Source organism: Microtus ochrogaster, chromosome 4 (genome assembly GCF_000317375.1).
Source record: "Microtus ochrogaster isolate Prairie Vole_2 chromosome 4, MicOch1.0, whole genome shotgun sequence".
NCBI classification, from domain to species: domain Eukaryota; kingdom Metazoa; phylum Chordata; class Mammalia; order Rodentia; family Cricetidae; genus Microtus; species Microtus ochrogaster.
Genome location: NC_022011.1, coordinates 18325208 through 18346660, shown reverse-complemented (window position 1 = coordinate 18346660; position 21453 = coordinate 18325208). Strand labels below are relative to the sequence as shown.

The window sequence follows — 21453 nt, the reverse complement described above, 5'->3', positions numbered from 1 at the left end:
ACGCCTTTAATCCCAGCACTGAGTAGGCAGAGGCAGGCAGATCTCTGTGAAAAAAAAAAAAAGAAAAAAAGAATAGCTTGATATCAGGTTGGTAACACCTGAAAGTCCACAGTCCAGTCTACTAAAAAGATGGGCCTATCTCCATATTTAAAGAAGAGAGTTCATATACATCAGTCAAAATTGCAACCTCTGGATACTGTGAATGTCACAGTTATTCAAATTCAAAGCTGTCTCTCACTCTCTGTGGGGGTGATTATATCAGATCAAAGCAGGGGTGCATTGTGGGAAGCAAGGAGATGGAAACATTTTTACTATTGCACCCAGTCACCTTGCTGTGAAAGCTCAGACAGGCGGAAGATCTGTCTAGGCAGAGAGAAAAGACTTAGAGAATGCCAGAGAGACAGGCACGCTAAGTGCCCCTTAAGAAATAACCAAAGAAGTCAGTCTCTACAAAACCACTTAGGATCTGCTAGGGAAAAGAAATGGTTGCGGAAATAGATTTTGTAAACCCACAGCTTGGCGGTCAAAGCTAAGGGTTTTCTCTGAGATTGAGAACAAGGATGCTCACTTGTGCCTCTTATATTTAACACAGTTCTAGTAACTGGAGCCAGAGTGCTTAGATGGGAAAAAGAAATAAGATACCCAGATTAGAGCGGGGAGCTGGCAAGAAGGCTCAGCAGGTGTAGCAGTTTAAATAAAAATGTCCCCCATAGGCCCAGATATTTGAACAATCTGTCCCTAGTTGCTGGCACTGTTTGGGGAAGTCTAGGAAGTGCCGCCTTGCTGGAGAAAGTGTGTCACTTGGGGTTGGCTCTGAGAATTAATAACCTCATCCCACCTCCTGCTTGTTCTACTTCCTGCCTACATTTAAAGACATGACCTCAACTTCCTGCTCCCGCCACCATGCCTACCACGTGCTGCTATACTTCCGCCTATGACGGTCTCCGATCCCTCAAACAAACTCTTCTTGACGTTGCCTTGGTAAATGGCATTTTAGTTACAGCAACCGAACAGCAACTAACAAAGCAGGTTACAGTGCTTGCTGAGCAAACCTGGATACCTGAATTCCATGGAATCCCAGCATGCCTACAGCATGATCAAAGGCAGACAAAGGCTCACCAGGAAGCTCATGGGCCAGCCTGTAACACGCAGCACGGCAGGACAAGAGAGACCCTGCCTCAGTAAGGGAAACAGAGAGAACTGACTACTAATTACATCTATTCATAGACCATATTTTATATGTGGGAAACCCTGCACTGAGAATATAGCCAGGCAGACCTCCAGGAGCAGGCTGCTATCTACGCTGCTTGCGGCACCTGGGCCCTTGGCCGGGCATTCTTTACTTTTAAATTCAGCTGCATCAGACCCATAGTTTTCATAATATTCTGTTTCTCTCATCTAAAGGAGCACATAAGGGGTTTTGTGCCCACAGTTTCCGCTTCTCAGCCATAAAACTTAACAGTTAGACTCCACTCTCCCTATACCCGTGTATATCCTGAACTTGAACCTGTAAATGGATCCCCTACTGAGCCGCCTTCTTCTGGACTCCCACCCAGGCCAAGACTAGATTTCCCAAACAAGCAGGAGGAAGCCTCTAAACAGCATGCGCCTCTTTAAAGAAGTCACCCCCAACACCACCGCCCTGGAAACAGCTGGCATTCAGAGCATGGCCTGTCCTATGCTGGATGCCCTGAGCCACCCTCAAGTCCCTACACCTAAGCTGGGTCCCATTCAGTCATCGCCTTCTCTATGAATCTCTGCCTAGAGGCCTAAGAAGGTGGCTCGGTAATGAAGTGCTCACCTCATGAGAATGAAGACATGGGTTGAGATCCCCAGCATCCATGAAAAAATAAGACAGCGAACATCTCTGGGCTCCTCACACATGTCCAGGTGCATGCACACCACACATGTATGCATATAAGCACATGAACATGTATACACATGCCCCCAGGAAAGCTTCCCCATCAGCAAAATGTACAGAGAGTAGAGCTAAGGTTCTAGAAAGATCTATCCAAGGGCAGGAAGGACAAGGGATCTGCCTCTCCTGTCCCTACTGTAGGGATAAGAACCGGGAAAGAGAAAGGAAATTTAAAAAATGCAATCACATTTTACAAATAATATATTTATTTCTAAATCCCTGGTGATAACCAAATTACAAGTGCCTCTGCCTCTATCTTGCTACTTTACACAAGGATTAAAAAAGATTCAGTCCCAGCAAGTTGCTTTAAGCCAAGTGTCCTGGGGACAGGCTATGTGGATGTGATGGCCCAGCCACCTCCTGCTGCTCAAGCAGCTGCTTATTGGCTCTGCAGTCTGTTCCTGCCCAGTCCTGCATCAGGACCGTCTCTTCCCTGCGGCAAAGCCTGACTCAGCAGGAGCCGCTCCAGACTAGATGAACACACAGATGAAAGCCGAGTCTGTGTCTGTGTCCGTAGGGCACTGTGGCTGGAGAGCTTAGAGCTCAGTACCTGGCCACCAGTCTCTCCTTCGACAGCCTCAGCTCACAGTCCAAAGCGGGCTGGTGTGCGGCGAGGTGTCATGGGCTCCCCCTGCTCCTTCCGACCTGGAGTGTAGATCTTCGTGGACCTGGACACACAGAAAGAGGAGGTAGGAAACAATGCTTCTCCCTGGGCAGGGGCCCAATGCACAGCAGCTCTGAGGCTGCAGGAGCTCATCCATAGCACACTCTACTCCCTTGCTTCCCCATCTCCAGTGAGCACAGAAAAGGAAGTCGCTCCACTCTGACATCTATTAAGGAACATTTACATTGGATCTTTAGAAAACTACTTTTGTGATCCCCAGATAAGAAGGTCACCAGTCCTGCATTTGTCCTTGTCCCCAGTTCCTGGAGGAATTAGCCAAGTGGCCAGGGCATCTCTGCTACTCACAAAGGGTCCTCAGAACACTCCTGATAGTTGGTGTTCACCTGGAGTAAGATGGAGATGCCTGGCCAAAAAGATCAGTCAGGGGCTGAGAGTTGAAGCTCTGACCAGCCTAAGCCCCGGAGGGTGGAGTGGGGAGAGGACAGAGGCTGAGTTCAACCATCAATGTGATGACTCAACCACCTGTGTCAATGTCCTAGGCCTCAGTTAAAGTAAACACCATACTTCAGTGGCGTGTGCCTGACTGTCAACTGTGAGGACAGACTGTACAAACCCAGTGCCAGGAGAGCAGCCCCAAGGACAAATGAGCCTTCCTATTAGGACCCACTCACCCCTCCATCCACACACCTCTCCCTTTGGCTGATTTCGTTCGCTTTCAGGAATAAACCTATTTACCGAACTCTGTCCTTAGTCCCGGAATTCTCCAGAAAGCAGAGCAAGTCCATGGGAACCCCATAATTAAGAGGAAACTGGCTGGTGCTGGGTAAAGTGAGGACAGGCCAGTGCCCTCGTTGCCACGATCACCCCAACTCCAGGCATTACAGCAGCACAAAGTTCTCTTTTGCCTGCTATTTTGGGGGTTTTTTGGTTTTGTTTATATTTTTTTCTGGTTTTTCGAGACAGAGTTTCTCTGTAGCTTTGGAGCTTGTCCTGGAACTAGGCCAGCCTCAAGCTCACAGAGATCCGCCTGCCTCTGCCTCCTGAGTGCTGGGATTAAAGGCGTGCGCCACCACCGCCCGGCTTTTTTTTTTTTTTTTTTTTTTTTTTTTTACTCCCCTTGCCTGACAATAAGGCTGTAGGATCCACCCCCAAAGAATCCAGCTCACTTTGGGCCCTGAATCTAGAGGCTAATGACCAAGAACTGCAGTGGACATTCCAAATTGTCCCTTCAAGTTGTCCAACTACTACCTCTACAAGTGACCACCCAGCACAAAGCTACTTCTGCACCAATTTCACCTTTACACTGACAGCTTCTCTTAAAACATGACCTAGCACCTGCCTGGGGCCCTGAATGCTTCCCTAAGGCCAAGCCTCACCTAACACTGCCCAGTGGGCTACGCTTCTCCTGCTCCTGCCGCCGTGCACGGAGCTGCTCCTCAGCCAGGGCCATCTCCTCCTCCATAGCAGAAGCTTCTTCTTTAGCCCGACGACGATTCTCCTAGGAAAAGACAGAGGGACCAGCTGCAGAGGCCGCATCTGTGCTTGGGGCCACCTCTAAGAACCCAGGCCTGTGTACCTTTCCTTCAGCTCAGGACTTTTTGTAAAATATTCACGACACTGGATAGTCCAGTCTTAGCCAGTCACCCCTCAGTTCTCCACACAAGCCAGTAAGTACTGACATTCTTTTCGTGTGTGTGTACACATATATATTTGGATAAATCCATGCACAAGCTAGAGGGAGGATGGTGGTTGTTGCTTGCTCTCCACGTTAGTCCCTTGAAACATGGTCTCTCACTGAGCCTCAAGTTCATCAAGGCTAACCTTCAGCCAAGCTGGCTGGTGGGACTCCAGGACCGACCTCTCTGACCCCCAATAATGGAGTTATAGACAGGCATGGCTTTTTCTATACAGTGCTGGGGATTTGATCTTCAGTCCTCATGCTTATACAGCAAACACTCCCACCCACTAAGCCTTCTCCCCACCCCCAAGAACTGACAAGGCCACCTCAAGGAAGGTTTCTCTTTTTTCTCCTGGCAATACTGAAGACTGAGTGCATGCTGGTGGTTTACTGCTGAACTACAACCACAGCCCAGTACACACGTTATTCTAATCGAGTTCACAGCCATGCCAGGAGGCCCACAGAGATCAGGAAGACACTGCCCTGTGACTAGAAAGGAAGCTGTGTTTGTCCCCGTGTGGAGATAATTATGTGACAAAGTGGGCATACAAAAGCAGAGCCACATTTGCACCCCTAAATAACACACTACAGCGTTGTTCATTAGTAGACACCAAACCCTGGAGATGGAATCGTGGGTAGAGGAAATGAACAGAGGCAAGCTGACACAACCAGGACCGCAAATGCATCTGAGCATCATAGGTGAAGCAGAACTAACAGGCCTTTAGCTACCAAAGTACACATGGTGGAGACACAAGTGAGCTCCCACTAAAAGAAGTGATTAGCCAGATGCACACTACAAAACCTTCTATGGGACAGATGACAACTGCTCCAATAAATCAATGTCATGAAAAGATAAAGCAGAGCCCGTATCAGAACGAAGGTATTAATGTATATAACCACCCCTGCAATGCTCCGTCCTAATTCAAGTGAATCAATCGTGAGATGTTATTGCTGATAAGTGGGAAACTCTGGTTAGGAACTGGAGACTCGGGTGACACTAAAGAGGAATGACACTGGCACAGAGGCGACGCTGCTGAAGTAAATCTACTCATCCTTAAGTACTTAGGGATGAACTAACAATCTCTGGAGGCACACTTTAAAGTGTTCTGGAAGGAAAAGGGATAAGGAGGGAGAGGGAAAAAATAAGGTGTCAATTACAGAGAAAAAGAGATGTAGCTAATTACAGTGATTTCTTTATAGTATTTTGTGTAGTTTTATGAATATTTGAAGCTTTTGAATAAGTTTAAAAAGTAAAAACCACCCAGCCAACAAACCAACTGGAGGAGTGCAGAATACCAGAAAGGGAGGTTGGCTGGGTCCCAGCTTTTACAGCTGGGGAGAGAAGCAAGGGGTCAAAGGATGACAAGACTTTTATAGCAGGCAGAAAGAAAATCTTTCCCTCAGGCAAATAGTACCTCCCCAGAAGCACGGGACGCTTACCTGCCGAGATTTGCCAGCCTGCTTCACACTGTAGAACATTGGACCCAGCTCTGCCAGCCACTCTCCGTCCACAGCGGTCACGCACTGCATGTACTCCTGTGGGCAGAAGAGCAATAAGGTAGAGGTCACGAGGGAGTCGTGTGCTTCCCAGTATGATTTCATGATAAGGAGCCACAAGAGAAGGGTCCTCCTGCTAGCCCTGTAAATCTGGAAAATGTAAGAGACACCAGAATCATCATTCCTTCTCCAACTGCAGTCCCAAGCATCCAACAGGAAAGCCCAGGCATGCAGAAAGGCCCTCTTAGCACGAGCAGGGACTCTTGCCGGCAGCCAGCAGGGGTAATCCTCTGGCACAGCCGAGGTCACCATACTCTTACAAGTTAACCAGAAGAACCCCAAGCTGAAACGCAGCTTGAAAGGCCCTGCAGAGAAAAAAAAAAACAGGTGTCTCAAGTCTCCAGGGCTCTACACAGGCAGTAGAGGGTTGCAAAGGCCTAGCTCCAGCCAGTGGCCCCAGTATCAAACTCCTTGGGCGAGACTCACCTTGGTGGTCATGACCAGCTCGTGATAAACAATGTAGTCGGGGGTGTAGCCCATTCCAAAGAGGGAGCTGGTGGGGTGTAAGTGGCAGGGCATTCCTGTGCGGATGTTCACATACTCCCCAATCCCCTAGACGAGAAAACAGGTAGCCACATCACCAACACAGTCTTGACACAAGCTTAGGGGAAGCCCAGATCCACAGCCTGCATGCACACAGGTGTCCCCCTTGGCTCACCTTGAGCTTGGCTGCCTGGTGGAAATAGGCAGCACAGATACACTTTCTGACAATGTCCCAGTCGGTGCCACACGAGGCCAGGCTCATCCGCTGCTGCACCATGATATCCTTGAGCTGAGCACGGACCTCCCGAACCTAGAGCAGGGCACAGGCAAGACAGGATGGAGCCCTTCCCCTCCACAGCGTCACCTCTTCCTCCCAACCACGCCCCTGGGCTGCTGTCCCACCTTCCGCATGGCCTTGGCATGGATGAAGTGGTCATTGCACCAGATGGTGGAGTAGTTGTTGTTCTTCCACTGCAGGTAGACGTTCAGGTAGGTCAGGTGGTCACTTTCAGGGACAGCAAACTTCTCCCGGATTTGGTCGCTCTCCTCCTCTCTGCCCTAGGAAAAGAAACAGGAACCTTTAAATACAGACATGGGGAGGCCAGACCCATATGGCATATCCTGAGGATTTTCACACTAGACCTGTCCACACGTCAATATGCCTAACAATACAGAATGAAAATAACATGTTAAAATAAACTAAAACATTAGGTCTCAGGCAGAACCATACTATGAGATCAAAAATGGTCTTGCAAATTTCCAAAACACTGTGGGGATTACTGACCCAGCCCTCCTACCTCCTCCACTTCTCCATGAGAAGACAGCAAAGGCAGACTCTCCATGCCCGTAGCACAGAGGACAGACCCACATCCCTGCCAACGATCCTTCAGGCATTCTGGGGAGAGAGAAGCTGGCACTGCCCTCCTACCTTGGGTCTGTAGAAGATGGCAGGGACCGAAAGCATGGAGACGATGAGCAGGATCTCGGAGCTGCAGCCCATGTCACAAGACACGATGAGCATCTTGGAGAGAGCTGGGTCCAGTGGGAACTCCACCATCAGCCGCCCCGTGGAAGTGAGCCCACCTGAGAGCAGAAAGCAAAGCCAGAAATGCGGTGAACAACAGATGAAAGAGAATAAACCTGCCAGTCCCTTGAGGTGCCAGCAGCCCGTGGCCACGCACCCGTGTTATCCAGGGCCCCCAGGATCCAAAGCTGGTACATGGAGTTGAGCATGTTGTCCTCAGGGGGCGGGTCCATGAAGTGGAACTGCAGCAGGTCCTGCACCCCCAGGGACTTGAGTAGCAGCACCACGTTGGCAAGGTTGGTCCTCTGGATCTCAGGCACGGTGGTGGTCAGGAGCTCGTTCTTGTAAGCACTCTGTGTATAGAGTCTGCCAGGGAGAAGCCAATGACTGGGCTGCACCTGCCCTGTGCTGGCCTGCCAGCCTCTCACATGGACTAGCTACACTCAGGAACCACCCCGCAGAATGTCGCAAGAAACTATTCAAGAGTGTCATCCCAACAGCAAAAACCCTACAAGCAGGGACCTGCCCCAACCACTTCTCTCAATCACCCACTTCTATCTGCTCAACCCTTGTCTTCTAACCTTGACCCTTCTGCTAGAGCTTCCTATATCTTTGTGGGAGCCAATGCCTAGGACTAGAATTACAGCAAGGTTTTACCCTCTTAACATCTGTATGTATTTGCTGAATTTCTGATGCATTATTTTTGCTAGCCATAAAAACAGGAGGAAAAATAATCGGGCTAGTACAAAAGCATCACCATTTACTCAGACCCACCTTCTGGAGGGTGGCCTGCGTTCACTGCAGCTCCCTTCCTACAGAACTTCTTTCAGAGCACAGAAATCCCTCGAAAGACTACTACTTCCACTCATCAGTGCCACCAAGTGGCAGACCTCAGCAGCATCAGCCTCAGTTCGAAGGAAGGCCAGACCCAGAGAAGGCCCTGCCTGGAGTCTGGTCTGTAGTCCCAGCACTGCCCTGGGGAGCAGGCTAGCACAGGGCTCCTACCTGAAACACTGACCTGGGCCCGTCCTGCCAGCTCTCCCTGACCTCTGGTTGGCATTGGCCTGGCTAATGGGGTAAATCTGCAGAGCATCCATCCCAATCCTGGGGTTGAAGACCTAGTAGGGGACACGAAAGAACTGATTCAGGACAGAGTGAGGCGAAAGAAAAGCAGCCCGAGACAAAGGCAAACCCAGTTAGTACTCATCACAGAGAATTGTCTTAGTAACTCAAGTGATCGTTGTGTTAGAGCCAGGAGACTCAGCAAAGCCTCATAGGTTTCTCCATCAATATCAGCTCTGTGACCACTATAGAGTTACTTCAATTATCTATACCATCAAGTTACCACAAGGATTAGCTGGACCAAACACATGACAAGATCAGTGTTCACTAAATAGTAACCTAACACCTCTGCCACTCTCTTCTCTGTACCTGACAGAGAGGACCAGGGCCTGATTGAGAGCCTCTGGGTGAAGCCCCAGAATCCTGCCTCCTGTACCATCCCTTACCTTTAACTTGCAGTAGCCAGAGTCGATGACAAACATGATGCCATCAACAGTCAGAGACGTCTCAGCAATGTTGGTAGCAACAATACACTTCCGGACACCATCTGGAGCCTAGGGCCAATCAGGACACAGGGAGAGAAAGACTGAAGAGTCAAGAAAAGCCCACTTCCCAGTTGCTCTTGCAGGAAAGGGACATCCCTCCTCTTGCCCTCCTTTGTGGGACACCAGGAGATACCCAAACTTAAGGTCCCCATCACACCTTCTGGAAGATTTTGGCCTGGAGGTCAGAAGGCAGCTGGGAGTAGATGGGCAGCACGGCCAAGGCAGGCGCGTTCTCCAGCTCTTCCAGGTGCTCCACAATCTGGTCAGAGGTCACCTAAGGCACAGGAGAAATCATGGGACCTTGGAGACCCACATTCTCAAGCACGGGTTCCGCCCATGTACCCCAGTGGTGGCCAAAGCACTCACCTCAATGTCCTCTTGGCCAGGCATGAAAATAAGGATGTCCCCAGGGGCCCCAGACAGGTGGACCTGCAAGGACTGCTTCACCGCAGCCTCCACGTAATCTTCCTGTGGGGTCTGCAACACCGGCAGAGGGCAGTGAGAAGGGTGCAATGGCAGCAGAGGCCAGCAGCCTCCAGAGGACACACAGCTCTGTCACCCGTCTGGGCTGCAGCCCTGGACTTGGGAATGCCAACCTCAGGATGAACCTGACTGCTGTGGCCCTTACAGTTAGAGCTGGTATCTCCCCGGGTCCTCACTTCAGAAACAAGGGCATAAAACTTTCGTCAGAGTGAAGGTCTGTGTACACCTGAGCTCCGGAGCTGCAGGCTGCCCCATCCGCCTCATGGCACTGACTACATCTTCCCCAAATCCGCACCCACCTCCTCCAGCTGCCAAAGGACAGAGGCCTCTGTACCTTGCTGAAGAGGATGTCCACAGGAAAGGTTCGCCCAGGGATGTGGAAAATGGGTACATTCCCAAAAAAGGCAGCAAATTTATCTGCATCCATAGTAGCTGATGTGACAATGAGCTTCAGGTCTGAACGCCGAGCCACAACCTAAGAGAAGGGGTCAACAGGGGTCCCTGTGGGCTTGGGACGTCCAGTCTCAACTTGTTACCACAAGGAAAGCAGAAGCCAAAGCTGGCAAATGTGCATTAGGTTTACCAATCCTAGAGACTGAATGATGGAACTACGACATCAACAGAAAGGTGCCAGCAGGGCTGACCAGGTGACATGGGCGCCTCAGCTACAAGAAGGAACAGACACCGCAGCCCTTACCTCCCGGAGCAGCCCAAAGAGCACATCGGTGTTGAGGGACCGTTCGTGGGCCTCGTCCATGATGATAGCACTGTAGTGGTCCAAGTCAGCCTCCCGGAGGGACTCCCGGAGCAGGATCCCGTCAGTCATGTATTTGATCAAGGTGTTTTCAGAAGTGCAGTCTTCAAAACGAATGGCGTAACCCACCTGGAGGTCAGAGACACAGCTCAGAGAGTAGCTGTTACTCGCTGTTAGCCCCTGCACACCGGGGTCCAGCTTAAGCAGCCCACAGCCTCTAGCACAAGTGGCAGAAGCTATGAGGAAAAAGCTACATGGCTCAGACTTCATACCCACTCACCTCTTCGCCAAGGTTTCCCCCCATCTCTTCACTGACTCTCTTGGCCACTGACATGGCAGCCACACGCCGGGGCTGGGTACACCCGATCATCCCATAGTCCGTGTACCCATCTTCATGCAAGTACTGGGTCAGCTGAGTGGTCTTGCCGCTCCCTGTCTCCCCAACCACAATCACAATGCTGTTATCTCTACAAGGAAGAGCAAGCAGAACACTGAGCAGCCTGAGTGAAAAGCCAATCTTGAGAAAAACTCCCTAAGAAGCCTTAAGAAACCTCGCTGCCTCTGGTAAAGCCTCGCTCTCCAAGAGCATGCTTGACCAGAGAGAATGTCACCAAAAACCAGCCTCTTAAGAAGCTATCACGGGGCAGAGAGATGGACCAGAAGTCAGGAGCACTGACTGTTCTTCCAGAGGTCCTGAGTTCAATTCCCAGCAACCACATGGTGGCTTACAACCATCTATAATAAGACCCCGTGCTCTCTTCTGGCTCGCATGGATTCATGCAGGCAGATGCTGTATATATAATTAATAAACAAATCTGAAAACAAAAAGCTGCCACATGAAATGTCTGGGACACAGCCAAGCTGAACCTGAAGCACTAAAGGAAGTAAGGTCATCGTACTTCATGTGGCATAACCTAAGCCAACCCACTAGGGGAAATAAATATTTCCTGTCCCCATTAGAAGTCCCTCACTGGGCCATGGGGCCCGGGGCCATTACCTGATGATGGTGAGAAGCTCCTGCTGCACCGCAAAGATGGGCAGGTACTGCCTCTGCTCCAGGATCGACTTCTTCTTTGCAAACTCACTGCTGGCCTCACTTTTCTCCTTCATGTGATCCGCAAACTTCTGCTCTGTCCTGGGAAACACAACGGCACGTATGACCACCCCACACTTCCCTCAGAGTTACGTTAGTTGCTCTCCTTCTTGCTCCCAAGAATGTGAACAACTGCGACAAGAAGCAATCACCGCCCCCCCCCAGACACCACAGCAGCCTGGCCATCCAAGACTGCATCACACAGGGCCTAAGGAACAGACCATGGCACAAGATCCCATCATCCATCAGACACAGCCAGAGCCCTGATCAAACAGCTGGCAAGGACCAGAGAGCAGACTTTCAAGTGGGCAGATGGGCCGTCCTAAACAAGGGTGACCAGAAGAGGGGCTGAAATTAACCAGCAGATCACAGATCACAAACAGAGAGAAGAAGCCCGGCAATTTCAGCACACTTTACACAGCTGCAGGAATCTTCCAAGTGCTGGCTACACAGTACAGAACACAAATCAGAATTCCTCCCTCCCCTTGGTTGGGCTACACAGTACTAAGGCCTCATTTTCAAGGAACTGTGGGAACAGCTTGCTTTGTTTCCATGGAAACAATCAGTGTCTGGTACACGGTCATGTTCCAAAACCTTTCCACCTTCCTTCCCCAAGAGTCCTTTCCTCCCTCAGATCTGCCCCTAGCTCCTTCAAGTTTCTATTTCTAATATCAGCCAGTCCTCCCGGTCACCTGACAACTGAAACGTTAAGAGACCAAATGACCCAGAGACCAGCAAGGACTGACCAGTGATACCAACTTCTTATGTGGAACACTGCACACAGAGGTACAAAGAACTACTAGGTCAGGACGATGTTTCCACGGGACACGGCATGATTCAAAGGAAGAGAAGTGAAAGGGACATTTGAGTCTGGCGCCTACCCAACGCAGGGACTCCACTAAGCAGTGACTCTGCAGCTACATAAAACCTCTACGAAGAGAGACATTACACCAAAACAGAGTCCCTAGTATTTAAAAAGCCCTGTGAAAACCAGTTCCTCCTTACCGTAATTACTAAAATCTGACAAGGGAAGAAATTCTGCTTTCCCATGTGGAGCACTTCAAAGAGCGGGGCTCCCACTCAGGCCTGTCTGGGGCTAAACTGACCCTCCACTTCCTAGCTGGGTGCCCTCAGGCAAATTCCCTAACCTGCTCAGTCTACACAAGCATCACTTCAGCAACACTGGTGACAGGGGAAGAACCTAACGTCAGCAGACAAGAGACTTGAAGAAAGGGATCAAAAAGCATCAAAGAGTCAGACACGCACCACAACCTGGGAGCACGCTTGCTGCTCGCCATGACCACCTACCTGTAGTCCACTTTCCCATCTTCCATCACAGATTTATCCGGCTCTTCCTCCTTTTTGACACCCATTATGTCTCCGAGTTTGGTCCCTGCCAGTTCCCAGTGTTTGTGTTGAGCCTGGGGAAGGCAACAAGAGTTAAGTCGCTCCTCTTCTGGTAAGATCGTAGGCAGTAGAAGCAATTCCGGTGGAGAGTAGGCTTCATCTGGCAGATAGTAAAAGCCCACAAGGCACTGGTAGTGCCAAGCCTCCAGCACCCAGTGCCAGGGCCTGTGGCTGCCTTCACTAAGGACTGAATAAAGCCCAGTGGCCTCCTTGGGCTGCTTCTTGACCCATGTAAAGCGTCCTCTGCCTGCCAGGGGAAGTCTGTGTGCAGTTTTGTGACATTTAACAGGAGTAAGAAAAGAAACACATGGACATCAGGCCGGGTGGAAAGATACCAACCTTCCTCCGCTCCTTTTGTTCCCTGTGCTTGCGGACTGTCTGGCTGCCTTTCCGAGCAATAATGGCCAGGTCCGAGGTGGCATCCTTCACTGGGATTACAGGCTCTGGCTGCAGAAGTAGGGGAGAAAGAGAAATTCCCCAGTGGTCACTAAAGTCTAGCAGAGGGCCTACTGTACATGGGCCCTATGAAAGAGTCACTGGTCCTCGAACCGACATATGACCGAACCCGATCCTTTCTTCCTCCCCTCTTCAGTGCTTTCTGACCTTCCAGGCTCTGGCCTCCGAAGCCTTACCTGCTTGGTGAAGACGATGCGCCCATCCAGGAAGGGGGGCACCAGGTTGTGCACCATCAGATGCACCTTGGCCGCATTGTCCTCTTCGAAGTCCTCGTCCACCTCCAGCCGATGGACCACCCCACTGGTGAGCATTCGGTTCGTCTCCCAGCGCTCATTATCCTATGGGGATACAAGGGGAGCCGCAGTCAGCCTGCAACTAAGAGGTGACCTTGGAGGTTAGCAGGCAAGTCCACGCGTTTCAGAATCTCAATGGGGCTCTACACCCTGCAATCCCTTAGACAGACGTCACTACTAAAGTTGAGGCACTTGCAGTACTTTGTCCCAAGAAGCAGCTGGGCACCAGCCTTAATAGACCACAAACACCCCGAGTACTGCAGAAAGGAGAAGCAGGCGTCAGGTGGGAAGCTACCCAAAGCTTCCACTCACACTCCTGCTCCGCAGAGGCATATCTGACCAGGCCCTGTCCATAAACAGCCAGCTGTGTGGTGTCATCACTTGGCAAACTGAGACTCCTCCCACACACCCCACCTCTGCTCTAAGACAGCACCAGCCACTGCTGCAGCCTCACCTCATTGATCTGTCTGCGCTGGGCTGAAATGCGTTTCTGCTTCTGTTTGTGCAGGTGCTGCTCCCGCCGCCTCACATAGTCCTCAGACGAGTAGGCCAGGGGGTTGTGGAACTCATCGTAGCCCTCGTCCATCATGTACCAGTCCCGGTCGGCTTGCTGCAGAGGACGAGACAGAGCGTGAGAACAGGGACAGGCCACATGACCACGGGAGATGCAGCCACACGGGAGCAAAACAGTATCTGGTAAGAAGTCCGAGAACACCAGCAGCAGCCAGTGATCAGCACAAGAGACCCGGAGAAGGCCAGGAGAGCAGACAGCTTTGACTTCACAGGGCAGGCTGACAAGCCAGCAGTTCTCACATTTACCACACAGAGGAACCCACCACAGGCATCACATCTGGCCAGTACAAAAGCTTCACTGTGCAGCCTGTCTCTCAAAAGGTTCCAGGGCTCTGGATGGAAGAGCATCAACCACTTCCATTCCTACTGGAGGACCCCTCACAGCCCTTGGCTCTAACACCTCCCTTCACCCACACCTGTAGGGACAGCCACCTCTTCCTGTCCAGCCCCTCAAAAACGTCTTTACCCTCTGGTCATCCTCCCACTGCTGCCGTTCCTCTTCTGTGTCAAACGAAATCCCTTCTTCGCCATCCTCTCGTCTTCCTAAAGGACAGCAGATGGCAGGGGTCAGTCCATACGGCTCCAGCTGACCCCAGGGACCAGAAGAACCGCAAAACTGCACAGCTTCTTTTTTCTTTTCTTTTATTTTTTTATTTTTTTTTATTTTTTCGAGACAGGGTTTCTCTGTAGTTTTTGGTGCCTGTCCTGGAACTAGTTCTTTTAGACCAGGCTGGCCTCAAACTCACAGAGATCCGCCTGCCTCTGCCTCCCGAGTGCTGGGATTAAAGGCGTGCGCCACCACCGCCCAGCACTGCACAGCTTCTTGAGTGTGGCCTCCACTCAGCCCCATTCCAACTCATCCCCCACCCTCCACCCACCCTACCACCTCACATCAACCAGTTTTTCTGCTCCTGCCTTCCAAGCCTTACCTCGGCCCCTAGAAAGCCGTGGGGTTGACCCCAAGTGCCTTCTGTCATCAGCCCACTCGTTGTACTTGTAGGAAGGGGTCGGCAGAGGTGTGTCCTCTGAGTACTTGCTCCTCACAGTCCTAGGAAACATCCGGGTCAGCTGTCACTAAGCTGAACTGCGTCCCCCTCTGCCAGTAGCTCTCCCTGCCCACATCCCTCTTACCACCTGCCCGCCCACCCATTACCTATCTCGGTCTCGAGTGAACGGCCGATGGCTCCGCTCAGAGTCCCGATAGGAAGGTGTTGGGGAGGGCGATTCCCACTGAGAGCGCCTTGAAGAGCCATAGCCACTGTCCTCCTCCTCCCAGGTGGACCTTGAAGGGGTGGCTGCATCTGGGGCCACAAGAGACATCCACAGTAAACATCCAATGCCAATGAGTCACGACTACAGATAGCATATCCCTATGTAGTTGACACCGGCCTCACTTACAATCCTCCTGCCTGAGTTTCCAAAGTGCTAGAATCACAGGCAGAAACCACCACACCTAGTTTCCCGATTTCTTTCTTTTTTTTTTTTTTTTTGATTTTTTCGAGACAGGGTTTCTCTGTAGCTTTTTTGGTTCCTGTCCTCCTGGAACTAGCTCTTGTAGACCAGGCTGGCCTCGATCTCACAGAGATCCGCCTGCCTCTGCCTCCCGAGTGCTGGGATTAAAGGCGTGCGCCACCACCTCCCGGCAGTTTCCCGATTTCTTAATGACATTTATTTATTTAACTGTGTATGCTCATGTGCACGCACTTGTCACAGCACAAATGCAGAGGTCAGGTGACCATCCTCAGGAGTTGGCTCTCCTTCTATCTTGTGGTCCTATCTTGTGGGTCCTGGTGATAAACTCAGATCATGAGGATCTTGACAGCCGCAACCTCTTTCCTAGCCTTGACCTTATTTACTATGGCAATATAGTGACCACAACTGATAGACTGAGCTCGATAGTCCAGCTTCCACTGCTGAAAATACTGAAGGAGCCAACTCCTCTCTGCAAACCCCTTCATCTGAAAACAAATTGTTCTTCTCCAGGAAACCCTTCTTGATCCACCCTGATGGAGGAAGGTCATTGGTTGATTAAATAAAGAAGCTGCTTGACCTGATAGGTTAGAATGTAGATGGGAGGAGTAAACAGAGCAGAACGCTGAGAGGAAGAGGAAGTGAGCTCAGAGACTCAACAGTTCTCCCCTCGAAGGGGCAGACGCCTGAGAGAGACACGATACTCCACTCTAGCGGGCAGAGGCGAGAGCTCTGCTCTCTGAGGCACACGCGATGAAGCTCCTACCCAGGATGGACGTAGGCTAGAATCTTCCTGGTAAGCGCACCTTGGGGTGCTACACACAGATGATTAGAAATGGGCTAGCCCAGGTGCGAGAGTTAGCCGAGAAAAGGGCTGGAGCTAAAGAGCGAAGCAGTGATTGAAAGAATGCGGTGTCCGTGTAATTATTTCGGGGCATAAGCTAGCCGGAGGCGGCCGGGGTGCGGCTGGGGACTCAGCCCTGCCGCTCCAATTACTACACCACCCCACCTCTAGTTTCCTACCACCTGAAACACCCACCTTGCAGTAAACAGCCTGGACCCTCAGGAAGTACATCCACCCAAGAGAGCAAAAGAGGGGCAGGGCCACACCCACCTGGCACACGGCCCCTAACTCCAGAGGGTCACAGGGAACTAGAACTCCAACTCACTATCTGGCAACACAGCTGACTACTGCTCATTCTGCCTTTCAGGCACCTGCGCCCTTGCCAGCCACTGCGGAGGACAGCTGAGAATACCTTTCGGCCGATGTCGAGGGCTCTCCGGCTCATTTCTTCTGCTGCTGCGCTCTGAGCCTCCGTCTCGCTCTGATCTGCTGCTGTGCCTACTTCTGTCCCGCTCATCTACGAGAGTCACACATGGGGCTTTTATGTGTACCTCATGCTAACACACAGCCACATGCACTAGGCAAAAAGCACATGCCTCCTCTCCCACACAGACACACCCCATCACATATGCCCATGACCCATGGGCTGAAACACACACTCACATTCTCTCAATGGATAGAAACAGTCAAACTTACACAGGAGCTACTTTCCATCAAGAACCAACCGTAAACAGTCAGTCCCATGTCTATCCTGAAGAGCTTTGTGCTGCAGCAGACTTCGGCTGCAGATGACACTGACGGCAGCCAGTGCTGGACTCTGCATCACTATGTTCCGCAGCACTGTCCTTTCTCCAGCACCAATGCTACTATAAACTCCGGTTTCTTAATTATCCATCATTACCTTTATCCCCAGTTTTCACAGTAAAACAGGAACCATGTACTCAAGCAAAGCAGTTATACTACAAGCAATTACTGGGTATTATTGTAAAAGTTCTTGTAACATGAAAAGAAAGGCTTGCTGGTTTGAATGCTACAGGCAACAGGACTGAGAACAGGCAGCTCACCTCTGTCTCTCCTGCGGTCATAGTCTCGATCCCGGGATTTCTCCTTCTTCCGATCCTTTTCTTCTTTGGAGGAGGCATAGACCCCATGCTCCCTCCGATCCCTCTCTCTCTGCCGACTGCGTTCCCAAAACTCCTCACTCACACCCCCAGGGTGGGACGGAGTCTCTACCCGAGCAGATCGGTAATGCCTGGAAAAGGGAGACCAACTGGGAAAGGGCTCTCCATGGAAGGAAACGTTTCCCTCTATCTCTGGGTATTCCCACAAGCAATGCGTTCTCTCCAATGCATCTCCTGGTGCTAAAGGCCTGTACAAGGCAAGAACCCAGGCATTTAAGCTCCATCATCCACTTCACTTCTTGGATGCCTTTGAATTTTCCCCACAGATCTCTACCAATTCCTACCCGCCACCAGTATGAAAACCACAATAAAATCCTAAAGCCCTTGGTGTCCATCAGAAATGGAGATAAAGCTAGGCTAGCATCTTCTGACACCAATGTTTACCCTCTTCCCTTACCTGTCCTTGCGGCCACTCCGGCCAGCCTGCTCATCGCTCTCTTCCTCAGCATCCTTCTGGTCATCCTTACTCTCCTCCCAGTCTTTGTAAGAGGAGACTCTGGACTTTTTCTTGTCCTCCCCATCATCCTTCTCCTCTCGCTCCCTCCGTTTCAGAGAAGCCAGTAAGTCCAGACCCAGCAGTGAAGGGCGGGGAGCAGGGGCTTTGAAGACATGCTGCTCGCTGGCTGCACTTTTGGTCTTGCAAATAAGACCTCCAACCTGAGTGTCCAGATCGGTGCCTTCCAGCCGATGGATGGAGGCATCCTCAACAATGTCCTCCATCACAGGCTCTTACTTCTCTGGAAGGAAGGCAAACCATTAGAAATGGACATAAGAAAACTCGACTCTACTGCCCCAGAATAACTAGTATGTTTAAGTGGCTACCCCTACCTTCCTACACTGAGTCCAGGACATCTTCTGCTATCAGGGGTGTGTGTGTGTGTTCAGGCAGATATACATACACTGTGTGCACATGAAGTCAGAGGTCAATGTCAGCTGTTTTTCTCAGTTGCTCCCTTACTTACTTTTTGAGACAGAGTCTCTCAGAAAACTGAGAGCTAATTCAGCCAAGCTAGCTGGCCAGCAAGCTCCTGGGATCTGCCTGTATCTGCCTCTTCAGCAATATTCGTACATGCCTCTACTCGTGGCTTTCCCACAGGTCCTCATGCTTGTGAGAAAAGCACTTCACCAACTGAGCCATCTCTCCAGCCCCTTTTGCTACTTTCGAAGACTTTCCCACCAAATCAGTGACAATCTCAAAAAGCTTCCCAGTTCCCACCCCAACATATATGAAAGCCACAGAGACACATACACACAGAGCAAAGGACAGGATCAAGACAAGAATAAACCTCAGTAAGGGCTTCTCACTGGAAGACAATGGCATTTACAGAAGGAGTACAGAAGAACCAGGTGTAAGGCAGAACTCTCAATTAAAATCCAGGTTCTGAACCTGAGCATGGTGACACACACCTGTAATCTTAGCACGTGGGAGGCCAGGGCTCCTGAGGATGGCAAGTTTGAAGCTACCCTGTGATACATAGTGAGTTTCATACCAGCTAGACTATTTAATAAGATATTCATTCATTCATTCATTCATTCATTCATTCATACCCACGGCCCTCACTCACATTTTTTCCCTACCCATTATCTAATTTATTCTCCTGTGATTTCACCCTCCTACAGGATATACTTTCTCCCACTTAAGAACCAGAATAATCATCTTCAAGATCCCCCATTAGCTCACTGCCTCCAGACATCCACCAAACACACTCAGCTTTTTCACATGAACTGCAGCGGTATATCCCTTCTCTAGTAACAGACATGTACAAAGAAAATCCAGGCTCTTGGCATTTTTTGCTTCTGTGAAAGTAAGTGTCTGCCTTGGCTAATTCTTCCTGCTCTCTCTGTGAAACAGAAATCACTTTTGTTTTACACCATCCACAGAACCATCATGAGAATCAAGCAACTGGATAAGAACCACAGTTGTTTCATCGATGTAATTATTACACATTTGGTATTACGTTCCTATATACTGACTAGTTTCCTTATTGATATTTTATAAACATTCTCCTCCCCACCCATCCCCGTCCCCTTTAAACCACAGACTCCACAGAGCAGAGATGGAAGAATGTAATTTTACCATCCACATTCGACAAACTTGGTGACTTTGATTTAAATCAGTAGAGTTTTGTGGGAAAAGAAAAAAAGGTGCCCCATAGCAGGCAAAATCTCTTGAATAACAATCTGTGCTCACCAAACCTACTGATGAGAAATATTGTTAGGAAACAATATTTCAGTAAAGAGTTTAACTGACTGCAAGATCTCCCGGGTGCTCAGCTGACAATACATTCATCTTTCCCCAATACCATCCGCTTGTGAGCATGAACTGATGCTGAACACAGAGACAATTATTTTCTTTTTTTTTAAATATTTATTTATTTATTATGTATACAATATTCTGTCTGTGTGTATGTCTGAAGGCCAGAAGAGGGCACCAGACCCCATTACAGATGGTTGTGAGCCACCATGTGGTTGCTGGGAATTGAACTCAGGACCTTTGGAAGAGCAGGCAATGCTCTTAACCTCTGAGCCATCTCTCCAGCCCCGACAATTATTTTCATTCCAATAAGTTGTTAAAGCATAAGAACTGTGCCCCTGGAATCTAGATTTCCTTTGCCATGTTCTAATCAACAAGCATAGCTCTACCAAGGAGTACTGCAAACATAATGTGGATGAAGAAACGGGAGTTTCATTTGGAAATTTCATCAGCTGGAAGAGAAAAAGAAGGATACCTCTATCCACATATGAGGAAATTCACAGGCTCTCAGCAGTTACCTGAATGACGACTTCCGTCCTAAAATGGCATTTGTATACAAGCGAGAGGCTGTCTTGCTGATTGCTATAGACCAATAAATGGTAAGATAAAAGTCTGATTTTTTTTAAGTAAATGAATAAATATAACTTATTAAAAGTAGACAAGAACTCAAACATTTCTCTGGACAACAAGAAGTTATCTACAACACAAGACAAGTAAGGTCTTAACTGGCTGCTCAAATAAAGAATTCCAGGGCCGGATTATGGAGAAAGATTAGTGGTAAAGAAGCCATAATGGACTTCTTGGGCAGGAATTCTTACCGAGTGTGTCCTTGAGTCAATTGCTGTTTTCAACAATACTGGTTTAAAAAAAAGAAAGAAAGAAAGAAAGAGAGAGAGAGAGAGAGAGAGAGAGAGAGAAAGAAAGAAAGAAAAGAAAACCTCCCTGTCCTTTGGAGTTAGCGTTCTACTTATAGATTACCCGCCAGATGTAGGACAAGCACTTCTGTGAGAAAGGAGGAAGGCACCAGGAGCCCTAGCCAGGCCCTCCCGGTAGCCGGTAACAGTTTAGGGTACAATCCTAAACGAGGGCGCAGGGCGGATCCCTAGATCTCAGTGCGACAGTTCCAAACATCGGGATGTAACCAGAACAGGGACAAAGTAGGCTGAATGGTCACAGACAGTGAGTAGAGAAAGTTGGGTAACAAGGAACAGAGGAACTCTGAAACCAGAGTCCAAAACCTAAGCCGCGAGCCGACCCCGGCAGCCTGAAGCCGCCACGGTGGCCGAAGGACGGATCTGGAAAGAGGAAGAGACACTCACCTCACCAAGCACAACACTCGGGACCTTCTGCCCCTGATTTGGAGACGCCAGGGCAGCCACTGCTCGCTCTGACGGTCTCAAACAGGCCAATTCCGCGGCTTGAAAGCGGCCATCGTTGTCCCATATTACCCTGCGCGGGGTCCTCTATCCGTCGAAAATTACCATCGAGAGCAGTCAGGAAACGAGGGTTCCCGGACGCCAGAGCGAAACAACGTGAACGCGCCTTCAAAGCCGCAGTTTCTTCCACTGGGCCCCAGTCGCCTTGCGACCAATCGTGCTTAGCCTGATAGTTGACAGCCCGCCTCTGGCCTGTGGGCGTGAGAGGAAAGACAGAACGAGGTCGGCCATATTTACTAAGGGCGGAAATGACATAACTTCCGATTGGGCGGTGCCAGGTGGGCGAGAACTAAGATAATGTCTGTTTATTGGTTTCT

General features: G+C 50.0%; 1 protein-coding gene across 2 annotated transcripts; it reads right to left on the bottom strand.

Annotated features, from left to right (window-relative positions):
- Positions 1–2108: 2108 nt before the first annotated feature.
- On the bottom strand, positions 2109–21348 carry Dhx38 (DEAH-box helicase 38). 2 transcript variants are annotated; one of them, XM_005345696.3, is made up of 27 exons: positions 21020–21348; positions 17844–18183; positions 17330–17517; positions 16678–16782; positions 15105–15252; positions 14881–14999; positions 14418–14494; positions 13833–13988; positions 13262–13423; positions 12969–13076; positions 12531–12643; positions 11127–11264; positions 10410–10596; positions 10073–10258; positions 9710–9850; positions 9259–9369; positions 9050–9166; positions 8794–8901; positions 8291–8403; positions 7443–7651; positions 7190–7344; positions 6664–6819; positions 6437–6571; positions 6205–6330; positions 5662–5757; positions 3920–4041; positions 2502–2586 (listed from the first exon to the last, which is right to left on the bottom strand). In XM_005345696.3, the coding sequence occupies exons 2-27, from the start codon at positions 18164–18166 to the stop codon at positions 2502–2504; spliced, it is 3684 nt and encodes a 1227-aa protein (XP_005345753.1). In that variant the 5' UTR covers positions 18167–18183; positions 21020–21348. The 2 variants fall into 2 exon arrangements, with proteins under 2 accessions (XP_026634240.1, XP_005345753.1); XM_026778439.1 differs by lacking the exon at positions 21020–21348 and having other exon boundaries at positions 2109–2586; positions 17844–18166.
- Between the last annotated feature and the right edge of the window lie 105 nt (positions 21349–21453).